This window comes from Ylistrum balloti, unplaced genomic scaffold (assembly GCF_031769215.1).
Source record: "Ylistrum balloti isolate Yb309-2 unplaced genomic scaffold, AGI_CSIRO_Ybal_v1 Utg369846, whole genome shotgun sequence".
In the NCBI taxonomy this organism is placed as follows: Eukaryota; Metazoa; Mollusca; class Bivalvia; order Pectinida; family Pectinidae; genus Ylistrum; species Ylistrum balloti.
Window position 1 is genome coordinate 1034259 of NW_026782001.1, and position 20510 is coordinate 1054768.

At 37.4% G+C, this 20510-nt stretch overlaps 1 protein-coding gene across 1 annotated transcript; it reads right to left on the minus strand.

Moving 5' to 3' along the window:
- Positions 1-14185: 14185 nt before the first annotated feature.
- On the minus strand, positions 14186-15451 carry LOC132545413 (uncharacterized). Its single transcript, XM_060209103.1, has one exon. It carries the CDS (start codon positions 15449-15451, stop codon positions 14186-14188), a length of 1266 nt encoding a protein of 421 aa, XP_060065086.1.
- Positions 15452-20510: the final 5059 nt, after the last annotated feature.

Below are 20510 nucleotides of genomic sequence, written 5' to 3' on the forward strand. Positions count from 1 at the left end.
TGGTCATTATCAGACACAGTCCTCCATTGGGTATGGTCATTATCAGACACAGTCCTCCATTGGGTATGGTCATTATCAGACACAGTCCTCCATTGGGTATGGTCATTATCAGACACAGTCCTCCATTGGGTATGGTCATTATCAGACACAGTCCTCCATTGGGTATGGTCATTATCAGACACAGTCCTCCATTGGGTATGGTCATTATCAGACACAGTCATTATCAGACACAGTCCTCCATTGGGTATGGTCATTATCAGACACTCCATTGGGTATGGTCATTATCAGACACAGTCCTCCATTGGGTATGGTCATTATCAGACACAGTCCTCCATTGGGTATGGTCATTATCAGACACAGTCCTCCATTGGGTATGGTCATTATCAGACACAGTCCTCCATTGGGTTTGGTCATTATCAGACACAGTCCTCCATTGGGTATGGTCATTATCAGACACAGTCCTCCATTGGGTATGGTCATTATCAGACACAGTCCTCCATTGGGTATGGTCATTATCAGACACAGTCCTCCATTGGGTATGGTCATTATCAGACACAGTCCTCCATTGGGTATGGTCATTATCAGACACAGTCCTCCATTGGGTATGGTCATTATCAGACACAGTCCTCCATTGGGTATGGTCATTATCAGACACAGTCCTCCATTGGGTATGGTCATTATCAGACACAGTCCTCCATTGGGTATGGTCATTATCAGACACAGTCCTCCATTGGGTATGGTCATTATCAGACACAGTCCTCCATTGGGTATGGTCATTATCAGACAGTCCTCCATTGGTCATTATCAGACACAGTCCTCCATTGGGTATGGTCATTATCAGACACAGTCCTCCATTGGGTATGGTCATTATCAGACACAGTCCTCCATTGGGTATGGTCATTATCAGACACAGTCCTCCATTGGGTATGGTCATTATCAGACACAGTCCTCCATTGGGTATGGTCATTATCAGACACAGTCCTCCATTGGGTATGGTCATTATCAGACACAGTCCTCCATTGGGTATGATCATTATCAGACACAGTCCTCCATTGGGTATGGTCATTATCAGACACAGTCCTCCATTGGGTATGGTCATTATCAGACACAGTCCTCCATTGGGTATGGTCATTATCAGACACAGTCCTCCATTGGGTATGGTCATTATCAGACACAGTCCTCCATTGGGTTGGGTCCTCCATGGTATGGTCATTATCAGACACAGTCCTCCATTGGGTATGGTCATTATCAGACACAGTCCTCCATTGGGTATGGTCATTATCAGACACAGTCCTCCATTGGGTATGGTCATTATCAGACACAGTCCTCCATTGGGTATGGTCATTATTAGACAGTCCTCCATTGGGTATGGTCATTATCAGACACAGTCCTCCATTGGGTATGGTCATTATCAGACACAGTCCTCCATTGGGTATGGTCATTATCAGACACAGTCCTCCATTGGGTATGGTCATTATCAGACACAGTCCTCCATTGGGTATGGTCATTATCAGACACAGTCCTCCATTGGGTATGGTCATTATCAGACACAGTCCTCCATTGGGTATGGTCATTATCAGACACAGTCCTCCATTGGGTATGGTCATTATCAGACACAGTCCTCCATTGGGTATGGTCATTGTCAGACACAGTCCTCCATTGGGTATGGTCATTATAAGACAGTCCTCCATTGGGTATGGTCATTATCAGACACAGTCCTCCATTAGGTATGGTTATTATAAGACAGTCCTCCATTGGGTATGGTCATTATCAGACACAGTCCTCCATTGGGTATGGTCATTATCAGACACAGTCCTCCATTAGGTATGGTTATTATCTGACACAGTCCTCTATTGGGTATGGTCATTATCAGACACAGTCCTCCATTGGGTATGGTCATTATCAGACACAGTCCTCCATTGGGTATGGTCATTATCAGAACCAGTCCTCCATTGGGTATGGTCATTATCAGACACAGTCCTCCATTGGGTATGGTCATTATCAGACACAGTCCTCCATTGGGTATGGTCATTATCAGACACAGTCCTCCATTGGGTATGGTCATTATCAGACACAGTCCTCCATTGGGTATGGTCATTATCAGACACAGTCCTCCATTGGGTATGGTCATTATCAGACACAGTCCTCCATTGGGTATGGTCATTATCAGACACAGTCCTCCATTGGGTATGGTCATTATCAGACACAGTCCTCCATTGGGTATGGTCATTATCAGACACAGTCCTCCATTGGGTATGGTCATTATCAGACACAGTCCTCCATTGGGTATGGTCATTATCAGACACAGTCCTCCATTGGGTATGGTCATTATCAGACACAGTCCTCCATTGGGTATGGTCATTATCAGACACAGTCCTCCATTGGGTATGGTCATTATCAGACACAGTCCTCCATTGGGTATGGTCATTATCAGACACAGTCCTCCATTGGGTATGGTCATTATCAGACACAGTCCTCCATTGGGTATGGTCATTATCAGACACAGTCCTCCATTGGGTATGGTCATTATCAGACACAGTCCTCCATTGGGTATGGTCATTATCAGACACAGTCCTCCATTGGGTATGGTCATTATCAGACACAGTCCTCCATTGGGTATGGTCATTATCAGACACAGTCCTCCATTGGGTATGGTCATTATCAGACACAGTCCTCCATTGGGTATGGTCATTATCAGACACAGTCCTCCATTGGGTATGGTCATTATCAGACACAGTCCTCCATTGGGTATGGTCATTATCAGACACAGTCCTCCATTGGGTATGGTCATTATCAGACACAGTCCTCCATTGGGTATGGTCATTATCAGACACAGTCCTCCATTGGGTATGGTCATTATCAGACACAGTCCTCCATTGGGTATGGTCATTATCAGACACAGTCCTCCATTGGGTATGGTCATTATCAGACACAGTCCTCCATTAGGTATGGTTATTATCAGACACAGTCCTCCATTGGGTATGGTCATTATCAGACACAGTCCTCCATTGGGTATGGTCATTATCAGACACAGTCCTCCATTGGGTATGGTCATTATCAGACACAGTCCTCCATTGGGTATGGTCATTATCAGACACAGTCCTCCATTGGGTATGGTCATTATCAGACACAGTCCTCCATTGGGTATGGTCATTATCAGACACAGTCCTCCATTGGGTATGGTCATTATCAGACACAGTCCTCCATTGGGTATGGTCATTATCAGACACAGTCCTCCATTGGGTATGGTCATTATCAGACACAGTCCTCCATTGGGTATGGGCCACAGTCCTCCATTGGGTATGGTCATTATCAGACACAGTCCTCCATTGGGTATGGTCATTATCAGACACAGTCCTCCATTGGGTATGGTCATTATCAGACACAGTCCTCCATTGGGTATGGTCATTATCAGACACAGTCCTCCATTGGGTATGGTCATTATCAGACACAGTCCTCCATTGTGTATTAGACAGTCCTCCATTGGGTATGGTCATTATCAGACACAGTCCTCCATTGGGTATGGTCATTATCAGACACAGTCCTCCATTGGGTATGGTCATTATCAGACACAGTCCTCCATTGGGTATGGTCATTATCAGACACAGTCCTCCATTGGGTATGGTCATTATCAGACACAGTCCTCCATTGGGTATGGTCATTATCAGACACAGTCCTCCATTGGGTATGGTCATTATCAGACAGTCCTCCATTGGGTATGGTCATTATCAGACAGTCCTCCATTGGGTATGGTCATTATCAGAACCACTCCTCCATTGGGTATGGTCATTATCAGGCACAGTCCTCCAATGGGTATGGTCATTATCAGACACAGTCCTCCATTGGGTATGGTCATTATCAGACACAGTCCTCCATTGGGTATGGTCATTATCAGACAGACACAGTCCTCCATTGGGTATGGTCATTATCAGACACAGTCCTCCATTGGGTATGGTCATTATCAGACACAGTCCTCCATTGGGTATGGTCATTATCAGACACAGTCCTCCATTGGGTATGGTCATTATCAGACACAGTCCTCCATTGGGTATGGTCATTATCAGACAGTCCTCCATTGGGTATGGTCATTATCAGACACAGTCCTCCATTGGGTATGGTCATTATCAGACAGTCCTCCATTGGGTATGGTCATTATCAGACACAGTCCTCCATTGGGTATGGTCATTATCAGAACCAGTCCTCCATTGGGTATGGTCATTATCAGACACAGTCCTCCATTGGGTATGGTCATTATCAGACACAGTCCTCCATTGGGTATGGTCATTATCAGACACAGTCCTCCATTGGGTATGGTCATTATCAGACACAGTCCTCCATTGGGTATGGTCATTATCAGACACAGTCCTCCATTGGGTATGGTCATTATCAGACACAGTCCTCCATTGGGTATGGTCATTATCATCTGTTGGAGTGGTGGAAGGGGGAGGGGGAGGGTGAGTGGGACAGTCAGTTAGACTGTTGGTCTATGTAATCACAGGTGAAGAGCCAAGGTGTGTTTACCAAGTACTTTCATCCTCCCTTCCTGTGGTGATTTATACTCACTGGGAAGGAGAGAGACATAACAGTCTTTACTTTAAATGGCATTTGATGGGCCTGCTCTATGTTCTGCAGATTCACACAATCATTGAGAATAGTTGTTTCTGATGTAACGTCACTGTTTTTTGGGTTATTGCTACAAAGATGCTGTTTAAATTATTGTTTTAAAGTTGTCTTATATTGAGTTTTAGCTCGCCTGTTCGAAGCTTATATCTTTGAAACAATTGAGATCCCCACCAAGTAACCATAAATAGCAATGCGGGACATTAAGAGATAAACATAATCATGATATAAGAATTTCCTCTTGGGTCTGGCCCCACCCCTCTGGACTTAACTTTTGGGTTATACCTTTAAAAATGGAGATTTCCACCCTATCACTGGATTCAAGATCTAGGTGAGCAATACAGGCCCTATGGGCCTCTTGTTTACAGCTATATGATGTTGAATAATATGAACCCACAGTATATGAAACCATTAAAACAAAAAACAAGCATTTAAAAGAGCAGTAGTAGTGATTCTGTAATGAAGTCACATGCAATTCTTTATTTTGCAAAAAACTAAAATTTGTTAAGATATGATAACATGATGTTGTATTTGTAAAAACTATTTAATGATGATGATGAATATATACCCACTGTAATCAATCCATTAAAACAAATAAAAATATTCAAATTTGAGCTGGATCTTAGGTCTTGGCAGATATAATATGATGCTATTTAAAAGTCAAACTTCATGTCCATATTAGCTACATCATGGTGAGAGAATCTGTGGAATGGTACTTATGTTTATGGTTAATAACATAAATTGATGTCTACATCCCGTCCAATTCAGTTCTCCTGAGAAAAATTTCCTTCAGGTCACATTTTTTATAGTAACTTGCCTTCAGTTATTTTTTTATATGTGAGAGTTGCCTGTATATTGTCTATCAAACTTTTTCTTTTACACAAGTCCAGTACCCTTGAGGTATTAGTACAGACAATCTGATAAAGTAATCAGACTGCTTACTGCTTAAAGGTCACCAGCAATGAAAATAAAAGTTTTTCGTGTAACCATAGGAGAATGTCTTAAAAAAGTGATTGGTGTATTGCATGATGTACAGGTAGCACTGTTTCTACCTGTAAACAACCAAGGAAGTTAAAATATATAGAGTTATTTCCCTTGTGTAAATCAATTGGTCGATCCTTTGTGGCAGTTGTGCTACCAGACACATATTCATTATTAGTGTTTATGAAGACGGTGCATTAGATTGGCTATATTTGATTAAATAAGCATGTCTAGCAGCATAGAATGACTAAGAAGTAAAGTTTTTTTTTATTAGACCATAACAGTTTAAACCTCAAAGTATAATTCAGGCAATGAATTACAACATGGCTTGGCTGATGTCGGCAAAAATTATAGTATTTTGATGAATGGTTAGAAGAATTTAACTTCTTAGGTCATTTGACCTGAAGCGTCAAGATAACCTATAGCCATCATGTTTCATCTGTTGTTGGGCGCTGTCTGCCGTCCACTGTGCGTAAACTTTCCAATCAAATGATGTCTTCTCAATAAACAGAAGGCTCTTGGTCTTGATATTGGGCCTGTAGCATGCGTTTTCAACAAGCAATATGTCAGGAGTAATGGCATTTGTGTAGTGCATGTATAAAAGATATGATTTTGAGTTTGCAAAAAATGTCTTTATGAACCAACCAATATCTTCTAAGTCGTGTACTTGAGCAATTTATATTAGGCCTATTTGGCCTCTTTCATATATATGTCTTTATCGTTGGATGACCATTAAGACCTGTGGGCCTCATGTTTGACATATTTTGTATTTTCGTGTTAGATATGGGAATTGTCTACAAATAGTATAATTGCATAAACTCATTACAGTCAACTGTTTTTGAGACATGGCTATTGTAAAGTTAACATATGTTTGTATACACAATTTACATTTACATTATGTGTCCAATATAGTAAATGTTTTAGGACTTTTCTAAACAAAAATCATTTCTATGACATGTTACAAGAAGCATTGTGACTCAGGTGACTATATACACCTTTTGGCCTCTTGTCATATATTCCACCTAATCTTTGTTAGACAAGTGACATATTTTAAAATAATAAACTAACAAAAGTGGTAAAAAATCACTTTGCTTATGAGAAAAACAAGTTAAACATAATAAAAACATGTTAACTTTTTATGTCATGTTCGGTTTATTGTCACATTTTTTCCTGACAAAATGAATGTGATACTAAACATTTTCACAGCAGAAATACACAAGTAAATGCAAATTATACATAAAACAATGAAGAGGTTGGTATGGGGCTGACAAGGTGAGGTTTTATCACTCCCTCTATCTGTTTAATGGAGATGAGAATCAGTTTTTGTATAATTTCTCATCACTCAGGGCTTCTTACACCCTCACTATCCCTCAGGTGTAAATAATGCCTTGTTATTAAAAAAACATAACCTATACATACTCGAACATTTTAGTTAGTAATCGGGAAACAAACAGAGAAATTGGTGTTAACATCAGTAGCTGGTAACTGAGACAGATTACAAACACAAGAGGATACACTACATTGATGGTTAAACCTATGTAATTTCTAATCTCTACCATTGAGCAGTATCAGGTTTAGATGATAATGTAAAATGTTTGATATCGTGTTATAGCAGTCAACAATCAATAGAATCCTGTACTTTATAGTGAATTCTGAGCACCCTGTGTAGAGCATATCAGTCATTATGTTATTACAGTTTTATGTATGAATTAATTATTATACCAACTATACTGCAAAAAATATTGTCAACATGTCAGAGGTTGACTTTTCAGTCTGTAGAACATGTAGCCTAGCAAGCAATTTGGCAAATACCTTATTTATCCTGAAATAAGCACCCATCTGGTATTAAAGTTGTGAACCATATTTAGCTTATTGTTTTGAAATTAATGATTCTGAGAAAATGAAGAAATGGTCTTCGTTGTGGGCAGGGTTTTTTTTTGAGGTAGATATGGTAATCTGCTTCATTTTGTGACATAATGTGTATGTAGCTGTATAGTTAAGTAAGTGAAGTGCCTGTCACAAGTCTGTATCTGCTAAGGGAGATAACAAATGTCAACGTTATTGAATTTAGTCTTGTTTTCCTATTTCTTTCAGAGTGTGGGACAATAATAACAGTTAACCATTTTCATGTGGCTTTTAACCTCCAATATATGACAGCATATTTTGACCTTTAACCCTATTACCATGGAACAAGACCTTTTGGAACCTAATGCTTCGAGCAGACCATATCGGTAAGTAATATCTTAAATTTCATTAAAAAATCTTTGTGGTCTTCAAGATACAATATGTTTTACATACATGATTTTTATTGACATTTCTGTACTAACTGACCACTCATACAGTCCATGGATATTAAGCTGAAGGAGGCAATGTTTTAGAAGTGGATGATACATTGTGATATCTACACGAGTCCTCCAAACATGTCATCTACACTCTTTATCACTCTGGCAAATCAAAGACTGCATTTTCCGGGTTATAGGCTGCGGAGCCGATTTTCACTAATTTTTCAATTAGATCCAGATATAAGCTGCATCCTTTCTTACGTTATGGTGACCACTATTGTTGACCTTCGATATACCGGTAACAGAAAATGGAAGGCAGTTCTTACAAAATAGTAACTATTACCTTGACTAAAGTTTGTTACATAACAGACAACAGATGGCAATTTATTAAGATTGTCCGTTAAACATTTAATAAAGTTTACAAATGAATTATACACAGATAATCCATTATTTCATTGAAGTAGTTAAAAAAAGCATTAAATAGCAAATATGAAACTTGTTTGGCTTGGATGCTTTCACATATTGTCTGCACACAGATATAGGGCTAGACATTACGTACGGTTTACTTAACGGTCTCTCAATCGATGCCTTTTTGTTAGATATTAACAAAGGCCCTTGCATACTGACCAAATTCTTATAGTCCCATATTATTTCTTCTTTTAAGTTACACGAAGCCATTTATTCTTGAATTTGACCTATAACCTGATTACCTATCGATCCCAGGATGCAAAAGGCTATTGTAAACTTCTGCTATGTCTTGTAAGTAATTGCAAAAGTTCATGATTCATATGAAAAGATATGATTAATTTATTCCACATGAATGTCATTTTTATTTCAATCTTCAAATCATCCTGTAAACAATTGCAGATGATGGTTCTGAACAATCTGTTTCACTCACAAACATGTGACGGGCAAGTACTAATAAAATGAACTCTATACTGTCTCAACTCCAACAATATTAGAAACTTATGACAGGTGCCGTCTAGCCACAGTCTACACAATAATGAAAGATAATAAAATGTCCGACTAGCAGTTTCTCATGTTATAGTAGTATACCTTCTCGTACTTGTGTGCAGGAATGCTTCCCGTTTTTTTTTTGTTTTTTGTTTTTTGTTTTTTTTCATCCTGCTGATTTTTTTTCTGTCCACATATAAGCCACACAGTTATATAAGCCACACTGGTATATAAGCCACACAGGTATATAAGCCACACTGGTATATAAGCCACACTGGTATATAAGCCACACAGTTATATAAGCCACACTGGTATATAAGCCACACTGGTATATAAGCCACACAGGTATATAAGCCACACGCCCGACTCATGATTAATAAAGGTACAGCTTATAATGTGAAAAATACAGAACTCAATATTATACTATCAAATGTTATTGCAGAAATTCTGTGAATTATTGTTACATAAGCAAATACATACAGTGGTAGAAAGAAGAATCTGTATTAAAAAAAGGGTGAACAATCAGCTATGAAACTCTTAATGTTGGTATTGTTCTTATTGTCAAATATGGTGCACTGACGAGAAAATGACTGTATATATCACAAGTTGGAACATGATGGATTGAAGAGGTTATTTGCAAGGCTGAGAAATGTTTACATGTGTGTGTATATATAAAGTATATGTTATAGGCCTTCATCAATAAGATGTTAGTACAATCATAACCATGTTTTACACATCAGTAGATATACTAGAAATAAGACAGTATTACTTGTAGTACAACATTTAGCTGCCTAAGTATAACACCAAATGTTTTTGATTGCTGTGAACTGAAATCAGTGCTTATGAATGTTAAAACACTGTTTTTGTGTTCACTCTATGAAAAAGTGATAGTTGTACTAGGTCATCTTGTATATAACAATATCATAAATATATTTAGAAATGAAACCTGATTCTTGTGGTGATCATACAGGATGGTACAAAAAAAGTCAGACAGTGAAATATAGCTTCTCCTCCAACGTAACAAACATTGCTCTGACAAACAATGATAATGTTACATTTCCCCATTCTTCACTGTGCATTCCTGGATAGTGCTACATAACTATTCAGAATTCATGTACATAGATATTCTGCCGTTAAAGTTGACGTAGATACCCATATATAGGCTGAAGGTTGTTTACGCATGAAGGGTGAATACTTCTCGCAGAACAGCTTTCCAGTCTTCTCAACTTTTTGTGGTTCAAACAGCTGTGACCTGAAGAGGAGTATTAATGTGTTGAGTGTGATTGGAGGATATGTGTGGTAGAAATCAACTGGAGATTGACAAGATAATCAAACACAGTATTAGATTTAGAGGGAGACAATCAGAGTCTAGTGTTCCAGAAATAAGTTTGGTTATCAGGAAGGATCGACGTTCCACTACGTACCATTTTAATCACGTTTATAATTGTGACGAGGGATCACTAATCATTTGTGTGGTAGGACCTCACGTTTTTTAGACAGCAATAATCAGGAGATAATACTACTCAGAGGTAAAGGATATAACTGAAGTAATCAAATCTCCAGTTCCATGAAGTCATTACTTGTTGTCTGAAATACCTTCGTTTTGTTTTTATTGCTGTACTCTTAGACTTGCTGTCGTGGTTTAGGGACATTGATAGTCCATTGTAATAACAATTGTAATCTTGGAAGTCTCAACACCAGACCTTAATTTGTCTACAGTGTTAGCAGGGCACTATGACCCTATAAAAAAACACCTTCTCCGTCTCATCAGCTGAAAAAACTACAGGAACATTATCAGAAGCTATCTTGTTTTTAGGTTGCTTTGAAGGTTCCTAATTTTTGTTAACATCAAATGGCAGGGTCAACTACTTCAAGAAATGCAAGATCAGGACCGTAAATGAGCTTGCCTACATTTGCGCGTCCTTCATTATGTGATTCACGGTAAACAGAATGAAGATTATTTGCTATATTTGTCTTCTTTGAACAGTCCCTTACCAATCCTCTTTGTGGGGTCTGTAATTGGCTCGGTCGTTTAGTTACCGACGACATACAGTGGCACTATTGATAAATCTCCTGTAAACGATGCTAAAGACAGTATTCTGTAGCATTTTGTCTTTTAGAATATGTCTGGAGCTATTTCACGTCATTTGATTATTAACATCTTGTCAATAAAACACAAACTGAAATTTGAAATTTTGTGCATAATTTTAAAAATAGTCAGAAAAAACAAAAAGAAATTTCTGAGTTTCAAATTTTTCAGCCATTGGGTGGAACTTTTAAGAATGAATGGGATCATATTAACAAATACGACAATACATTGCTGTTGCATGCATTCATTTAATATGTCCCTGTTCATGTGTACCATACTGTTAATACTAGTGTAACAGAGGTAATTTTTTATCTCAATGCTTTCTCTAGGAATTGAACCCGGGACCCCTGGCTTACTAGTCTTGACGCTCAACCAATCCAGCTAACGTGAAGTTCTCTCTAGCCGAGTGGTATATTGCGGCTAGCATTTTACCAGGGTTACATACTCCCCCCTCCAGGAAGTAACTCATCCTCGAGTTTCTAGGTGTTAGAGTGATGCTGGTGGAGCATGGCTAAGTACTATTCCCGGGTTCCTACATGGGCGCCAATGTAGCAGAGGTCATTATATATTTCAATGCCTCTGCCAGGAATCGAACCTGGGACCCCTGGCTTACTGGTCTGATGCTCAACCAATCGGGCTAGAGAGAACTTCAATTCCTAGCGGAGGCATTGAAATAAATAATGATCTCTGTCACAGTGGTGGCCCCTAGATCCTCAGTATGTTGACTGTAGACCTTGTAACGCTAGGTTTGACAGCTGGCTTTAGCAACAGAATTAGACCTGGTCACACCAGTTCTGGCAGGGACACTTCTGGTTGTGGATGGAGGTTTTGCCCTTACGGGTTTAGGTCTATTCATGACATTATTATCTGCACATAAATTTTGATCCAGATGTTTGAGAGCAGAGTTTTGATCCAGATGTTTGGGAGTTTAGACTTGCAGGACTGCCAGTTCTGGAGTTGGAACTTGTTGAGAATCGACTTTCCAAACACATCCATGTAGGCTTCTTGTTCTCTTCATTGGTACAGGCATTTTTGTGGAACTCTTGGGTACTGGTAATCGTGGCAGTCTTAATACCTGTACCATTTAGAGTAACTAATGGCCTCTTCAGCTGGCTTACTATCGTCAATACTGTAGCTGAAGAGGCCATTAGCTACTCTAAATGGTACAGTTAGTAGACACTAGTTTACCCATGGCAGGGATATGGAAGGATTAACACTTTCAAACGAAAAGTTGTATTTAGGTTAACAGTGCAAAAAAGTGAAATGAGCTTGTACTGTTATTGCATCTGTGGTTCGTTCACCTTATGTCAACTGTACCCAATAAATGAATTATTTTCAATAACAAAAATAAAAAGTGATATTTGCCTGGATGAAGCCAGGCAGTTTTTGAAAAGAAATTACCTTTACCCCTATTAAAGATCACTGGTCAAATTTGTTCAAATTTTCATATGACTTCTTCTTAGTAACCAAAAGGCCTAGAATCATGATATTTGGCTGATAGGTTCCTGGGATGAGGGCATACCCTGCAAAGTTTGCAAAAGAACTACCCTTAAGCCATATTCAATGTCACAGGGGTTAAATTTGTTCAAACATTTCAATTACTTTTCTCATTTGAGTTAAGTTATGGATTTGAATAAAGTTGAATTTATAATACAAATGCTATTGAAACCATAAATCTGAACTGATATTTTCTAATTTTTCAATCAGAGTCATGTGTATGCTGTTAAATCAGTTTCATTTTATTGAGCTTCAACTGTTGGAAATGTAATTGGATTTTAACACGTTAATAAAATGGTGAATTGGAGCAAAAAATATTGTCTTCAGAATATTTGGATACATTGTGGAAAGAAGTAAAGTATTACATCAGAGAAGTGCTACATGAAACCCCATTTGTTGGCCTCAAATCACAAAGGTTATACTTTTCTCAAAGTCGTGTTTTAATTATGTTTTTCTTAATCATCATTAATAAGGCTAATTAGATTAATGTATAAATTTGTGTTCTGTAATTGGACAAGTATCAGAATTGCTAAATTAATTGTTGAAGGTCATGTGACTGTCAATACAGTTACAGCGAAGCAGCCTGCATTCATTTCTTTTAACACTGATGGATTAGAAAGAGGTGTATTAAGACTAAATTAGGCCATGGCATTCCAACAGTTACATTGTTGTACATACAATGTAGATATTTAACTAAGACATACTGCATTTAGTTTCACTTCTCCCTCATATACCACTACAGGTTCTTGAATTTTGACATCACATGCACTCTCTTTTGACAAAAGTAACTTTACAATTTCATTCTGTTTGCCTCTCTCAATCTTTATTCAGTCAATTTCTTTCAAACTTGGTAAGCTTTACCATGTCATGAAGTGGTGTTATCCTACACCACAATTTGATTAAACAATATTTGAAGGAGTTACTACCCATTGTTTGTATAGCATTTTAATTTTTTAAGAAGGTCTGCTTCCTCAGTTTTTCACTAATTTCACTGAAACTTGTTTGGCTCTCTTATTATTACATGAAATGGTGCTTCCCTTGCTGGCACTGTGATTTTATAATTTTGGAAAGAGCTTTTGTTTTTATTTTGAACAGTTTCATGTTGTTAAGTTTTCAACCTATTTCTTTGAAACTTAGTTACCACAACATGAGATCATGTTCTCTTGAATAACATTTTTTTATTCAAGAAAAATTACTGCTTTGAGCATTTTATCTTGTCCAGAAGTTTTTTCAATTTTCCATCCATCTCTAAAAAATTTCAGTTGATATGCTTTGATTTATCATTCAAACATATAGCGCTGTTTCCCTGTTGACATTTTGACTTATTATAATATATTGTTTTCATATTTGTATTCTTTTCGATACGGGAAAACCTTAATGTTTCTTTGGCATAGGACAGATGAATGTTAGTTTGTCAAGTGGTTCTCTTGTTTAGGGTTTTCAGTAACACTGCCATGCACTATAGATATATGGTTATAGAGAGAGGATAAATCAAAACAACTGTGCATAGAATATGTACAAAATGTCACTTTAAGAAGAGGCAGCTTTATAAACACTAATACACTATTTTTTGTTACTGTAAAATGGTTCCAATAAGCACTGTTCTCTTTGTACACTATAAGGTGATTCCATTTTGTATCACACTTGAACACTACAAGATAATTCCATTTAGCACGAAGACACATTAAACACTGTAAGATGGTCCATTAAACACTTTAAGATAGTTCTAAGAATAACACTGTTGGATATATTCACAGTTTTATCACTCCATATGCAATAGATATGTGGCTCTGTCTCCATAATTGATGAAGTTGATCTCGTCGTTCTGTAGGAGAGTTTTCAATTGGATCAGGCGGTCATCCAGGTTCCAATAGCGTTGTCTCTTTGGCACAGGTAAACCTCCAGCAGCACGTTGAATCCGGTTGATGTCATTGGCAGCTTGGATGTCTTTCAGTACACGGATGAACAGATAGATGTTTGGGTGCTCATGTGGAATCCTCTTCTTGAGTTTGCTGTGCCATCCTTCAAGATTGTTGGTAGTCCTCGGCCCGTCGTTGTCGAAGTGGTTCCAAACATGTCGGTCTCCTTCTATCCATTGGGTTGTGACATAGTCGGTGAATGGTGTTGTATCCACTGGTAGGTCGACATCTTCAAGGTCATCCATTGCGTTGAACCAGTAGTCCTCAATGCGTTGTGGAGGTATAAGTGGGAGAACAGCTGCACGTCTAACAAGTCTGTGGATATCCTCGTTGTCTCTGTAGAAGGTCTGCGTGAAGTGGAAGAAGCACCCTTTCACTGTAATTCCTTGGAATATGGATTTGGCGGCGTCCATGAATATCACTGTCGGGTTCAGTTGAAGTTGTCGTTCTTCCATTGTAGACTTCTCCAAGAATCTGGTGTAAAGTTGACTGAAGAACCTCGGACAAATGTAGAATGTTCTGCTGCAATACAGAGTGGTAGCTGTTGACAGGATCTCTAGGTTACTGGTAGTGGCAAAGGCTAAAATCCTCGAGTTGTCTCTGTTGTCATCGAATAGTACAAACTGGTCCCCTGTGTTGGTGAGTGTCCATTCGTTCTCTAGTGTGATATCTGCCACTGAAGTCGGTAGTTTGGGTAGTAGCTTCGCTCTGCTGTGGTAGAGGGATGTCTTGCAGGAGGGATAGGTTGGTATCTGTTCCACCATTCGTCGTTTGTCATCTGTCCAATCTAATGTCTGTAAGTGGGCGATTTCTTCGTCGTAGATGGCGGGTACGGCTTTACGTTCTTCTCTGCATCTCTTCTTTATACTATTCATGACCTTCTTTACTTCTACTTGAAATCGGTTGGGTTGGTGGTTGTGCTGGTGGCCCATCTTCGCTGGAATGTCATCTCTGGTGTTGATGGTTGCTGGACAGTCTCTAATGCAGCATCTCCAATAGGTTGTATCTCGGTAGTTGTTCTTCACCATATAACTAAATCCGGCTTGATGTAGAGTCCGACCACCACGCTTGTTGGTTGTGAATTCAACTTGAACTTGGTAGTTTGCCATAGTTGCAACGATAATGTCCATTTCCAACTCTTGTGATATATATGTACTTCCGTTAAGCTTGGGTATTCACTATTTCCACTCAACAGGATGACATGTAGCTTGGGTATTCATCTCAAACTCAGTTTGGTGTTAACTGTTCACATTCAAATCTATCATAGTTGTTCTCTTAATTACTCATTTAAAAACCTTCATTGTCTTAATTGGTTTTTATGAGATCCATGATATGTATTTTCTTAATTAATCATTAAAATAGATTAATTATGAGTTTGAGTTCAGAATAAGTTTCTATAAAATAACGATCACAAACCCATTTAATAGTACGATAATTTCAGATGAAATGTTTAAGAGAAAACAAAATGCTTAAAATAATATTATATATCTATTTGTTTATTATTATTATTTTTTTAAACTGAAATACACACACATATATGTACACATTTTTACAAAATACCACATACTAATTTACCTGTATGAATTTTGGGACAACTTCCCTTACCTGTTAAAACAACACTGCAGTACCTTACTGTTATAACAACACACAGGATTTCGGGACAAACAGGAATTATAAATTTTCAGTTTTGGGACAAACAGGATTAAACCAGTACTGATACTGTCACTTGTTTTTATACCTAACCCTGCATAATACATAACAGACACAAAACAAACTATGTCTGTTACCATTACCAGGTTGGAGTAAGCAGCAGCTGTAGAAATGTTTAAATGTTTCAAAACAGTAAATAACATCACCAGCACTGCACAAGAGAAAATTTGAGTGTGAAACGTTGCTCTAAATTTATATATATACATATATTCAGATTTAAACTTGAATCAAATTGATTGGATGTTACTCACCCTATAATAAAATTTGTCATGTCCCATGGGGAAACAATCATGCCCACTATTTGTTAAAATTGTTATAACATGAGGCAAAAGTCGGAGAAGATTGAAGTGGTTTTAATGCACAATATTACGACGAGAGTCTCAAAGTTGTACCAAAACCTATTGATAGGATATGCATGGCATAATTCAATTATACCTCACAATACTACCAGAAACACAATTTTTCTTCATATAAGATTCAAGTTAGATATATCTGTGTAATGCTGGAAAAAAAGTGTAGACACAAATTGAAGAATCAATATATGTGTAGCAGAACACTTTTTTTTTGCCAATTTATGTTCCTCGCAAATGTACTAAAAAATCTGGAATCCACATAATAGGATATATTAAGTTAGGGGTATATTGAGTTAATTACAACATAATGAGTTTTACGTATCATCATACCTGATTATTACAGTTGGAGAAGTTTCTCTAGTTAGAAGTTGGTGTGACAGAAGATAGATTGCATCATTGAAAAACACAGAGGGAACTACATGTACTGCTTGTGGCTGATCAATTATCTGAAAGTTTTTTGATTGCTTTGTGTTCTCACATAGAAGGAAGTCAATTGTCTGAGGCCAGGAGACAACTACCTAGAGTGTAGGCTTATGGTGGTGTTGAGATCAGTACAGATTATACTCAAACTTTTTATGCATGACATATGAATCGTGTGAGATGTTCATGCTCTGTTGAGCATTGCCAGCAATATGGATGCCCTTTCACTGGTCTTGGAACAATTGTATAAGTAATGCTTGAAATCCTTATCATCAGGTGTTGTAAAATTGATCATGACAACATTGACCATGCTTAGGGGAAATGACTGCTGTTTTAAGGATAATGATTACCTTTTGTTAAAAATAAAGTCTTGATCACTGAAAGCTGCTAGAGTTGTCTTTCTTTACCTTCAAGTTCTTTAGATCCACCGCCCAAGGGACACTATCCTGTTATCCTTCATCAAATTCAGACTGAAGTGGCACTTGTTCCTGTTGATTCATCAACAATTTTCATGCAAGATAATTTTTTGTTTTATTTTTATTTTTTCGTTTATTTACTTAGTTACTTTTTGTATTTATTTTTTTGTGGATGGGGAAGGCAAAAGTTAGTTGGGAAAAATATGACTTGAATGAGACTTTCTAATTAATCAAGGTTAAGAGCAGATAAAGACAAGCGAGTTGTCCCGTATAATTAATGAAATAGAAGTATTTTATTCCTGCTAGACCAGGGAAAAATTTATTATAACTTGTTTCTTCAATCTATTTCAATATGTTCATAGTTGTCAATCGAGGTCTGTTTATCTTGGACCAGAAACTTTTGGCCAAAAACTTTTTGTCATCACTTTATAAGGGAGGTAACTCTTTCATTCTTAAACAAAATGTTGATCTGCTTCTGTTTTATTCAAAGAGATTCTAAAGAAAGCTGAATGAAAACGATAAAACTGTCACTAAAATATGAATATATGATCTACAAATGCTACATTGTTCCTTTATAATGACAACCTCTTAAGGTGTTACATTACCACTATTTATAGACAACCACTTAAGGTGTGGCATTACCACTATTTATAGACAACCACTTAAGGTGTGGCATTACCACTATTTATAGACAACCACTTAAGGTGTTACATTACCACTATTTATAGACAACCACTTAAGGTGTTACATTACCACTATTTATAGACAACCACTTAAGGTGTTACATTAACACTATTTATAGACCACCATTAAAGGTGTGGCATTATCACTATTTAACCACTATTTATAGACCACCATTAAAGGTGTGGCATTACCACTATTTATAGACAACCATTAAAGGTGTTACATTACAACTATTTATGGACAACCATTAAACATGTTACGTTACCACTATTTTCAAGACAGCCATCAAAGATGTTACATTACCACTATTTTCAAGACAGCCATCAAAGATTGTTACATTACTACTATGTAAGGATGACAGAAGGTGATATTTTGCTGCTTTATAAAGACAACCATAGAAGGTGTGATGTTGGTGCATTATAAAGACAATAGAAGGTGTTATATTCTAGCTTTTTAAAGATGATCTAGAATGTATTACATTTCTCATTTATAAAGACAGGAGTTGTTATATTGTTATATATGCTCCCCAAAATGTTCAGGGGAGCATATAGTTGTCACTATGTATGTCAATCTGTCTGTCTGTATGTCTGTTTTGTTTGTTTGTCCTTTGGTGTCTGGAGCATAACTTTGCCCACAAATAAACAAGGATCATGAAACTTGGTATATACATTGATCATATTAAGGTGATTTGCAGTGTACCCCAGAATTACAGAGTTACAGTCCCTTTTTAAAATTTCGTGTCCAGAGCATAACTTTGCTTGCGTTTTAGCTAGGATAATGAAACTTGGTGTTTAGATTGATCATGCAAGGACAGTGTGTAGTGTACCAAATGTAGGGCCCACAACCTCTAATTAGAGAGTTATTGCCCTCTATTAATTGTTAAAAGTTTGTATTTAGAGTACAAAATTAAATTGCTTGCATTTTAACAAGGATAATGAAACTTGGTGGATACATTGATCATACCGAGACAATTTGCAATGTACCAAATTCAGGGCCCTCGACCCCCTCAATTATAGAACTATTCCCCTTTGTTGTCGGGAGCATAACTTTGATCACAGTTATGCAAGGATCATGAAACTTGTATGTTTTGATTAAACTGAGATAATGCATTGTGTACCAAATCCCAGACCATTTATTCCACAGTTACAGAGTTATTGCCCTTTGTTAAAAACACTTTATTCAGAGCATAGCTTTGCTTTGCATTTAAGCTAGGGAAATGACAACATATTATAGCAGGTGTTATATTATTGCATTATTACTGAAGTAATTTGGGGTGATATTCACATTGAAATTTTGAGGAAATTGAAGATGGAATAAAGGATGAATGTTTAATCTATAACACACATTACAAAACCTTCCATAACTTAAAACAACTTCATTATCAAAGCATGATCAAATATCCTTAATGGAATTGTGATAATTCTTTCTGATGACCTGTGTCTGGTCAGTAGTCTGACCTTGAAAAGTTGAAGCAGACTGGCCATTGTGTTAGATGTTAAATGATTTTTGTGGATTCCAGTCTTTCAGTCCTTGTACGATGAACTTTGACCTCTTCAGCAGTTTATACCTGGTAATTGTGAATGGAATCAGACATTCTAAGAGATATTTGTAAGACTAAGTATTGTCAACAAGTCTGATGTTTTCACAACAATCTAACTTTATTAGCCATATTACAATAGTGAAAGAATTCCTGTCTCCTGTTACTGACCTTGAAATTCTGTAGTGGTTATACATGTCTAAGTACCTAATGTTATATGGGGAAACAAAGGATTTGTTTTGCTTTGTAAGTAGGAAGAGCTGAGAATGTCTGATAACATAAGTCTTGCCTCGAGATTCAACGGATCTAACATTTAGGAAGCTTTCCCAAGACTTAGAATTCAGGAAAATCTGATATAAACAAACCACTATCAGCTGTCTTTGTTGATATGAGGTCTAATATTTGTTATATCAATTGTACATTGATGATGTAATAATAGCTGTTTGGCTGAGATTCACAAAGGTTAGATAAATATCATCAGATTTTTATTTTGAGTTGCTGACAATTATTTCAGATAAAAAAAATATCAAATTGTGAATGCATGAAGTTGTTGCATGGCAAAATAAAATTCTTTTATAAAGTTTTGATTCTTTTGCAGTGATATTACAGTAACCTTGATTGGTTTGGTTTAGTTTATGCCCCATGAACAGTCATTTAAGTATGTGCCACTAGTTTAGTTGGTAAAGGAAAGACAGAGTTTCCAGAGAAAAAACACTGACCTGCGGCCGTTCCCTGGCAACTGCCGAATGAAGGCCCTGATCTTGCAACCCAGTGGTGCAGTGATAAAGATGCTCTGAGGCTTTAACCACTTGACCACCATGGTTTAGACAAAGTCTCGAGTGACCTATTGCAATCATCTTTGGTCCGCCATCGTCTGTCATGCGTCGCAAACAATTTACAATTTAGACTTCTTATCAATAACCAAAAAAACCCAGGGTCATGGTATTGAGCTAGTAGCATGCTATGATGAAGGGCTACCGAGTTTGTTCAAATGAATAACCAAGTTCACAGGGGTCAAATGTTTTAAAAATCTTTAAACAATTTCTTC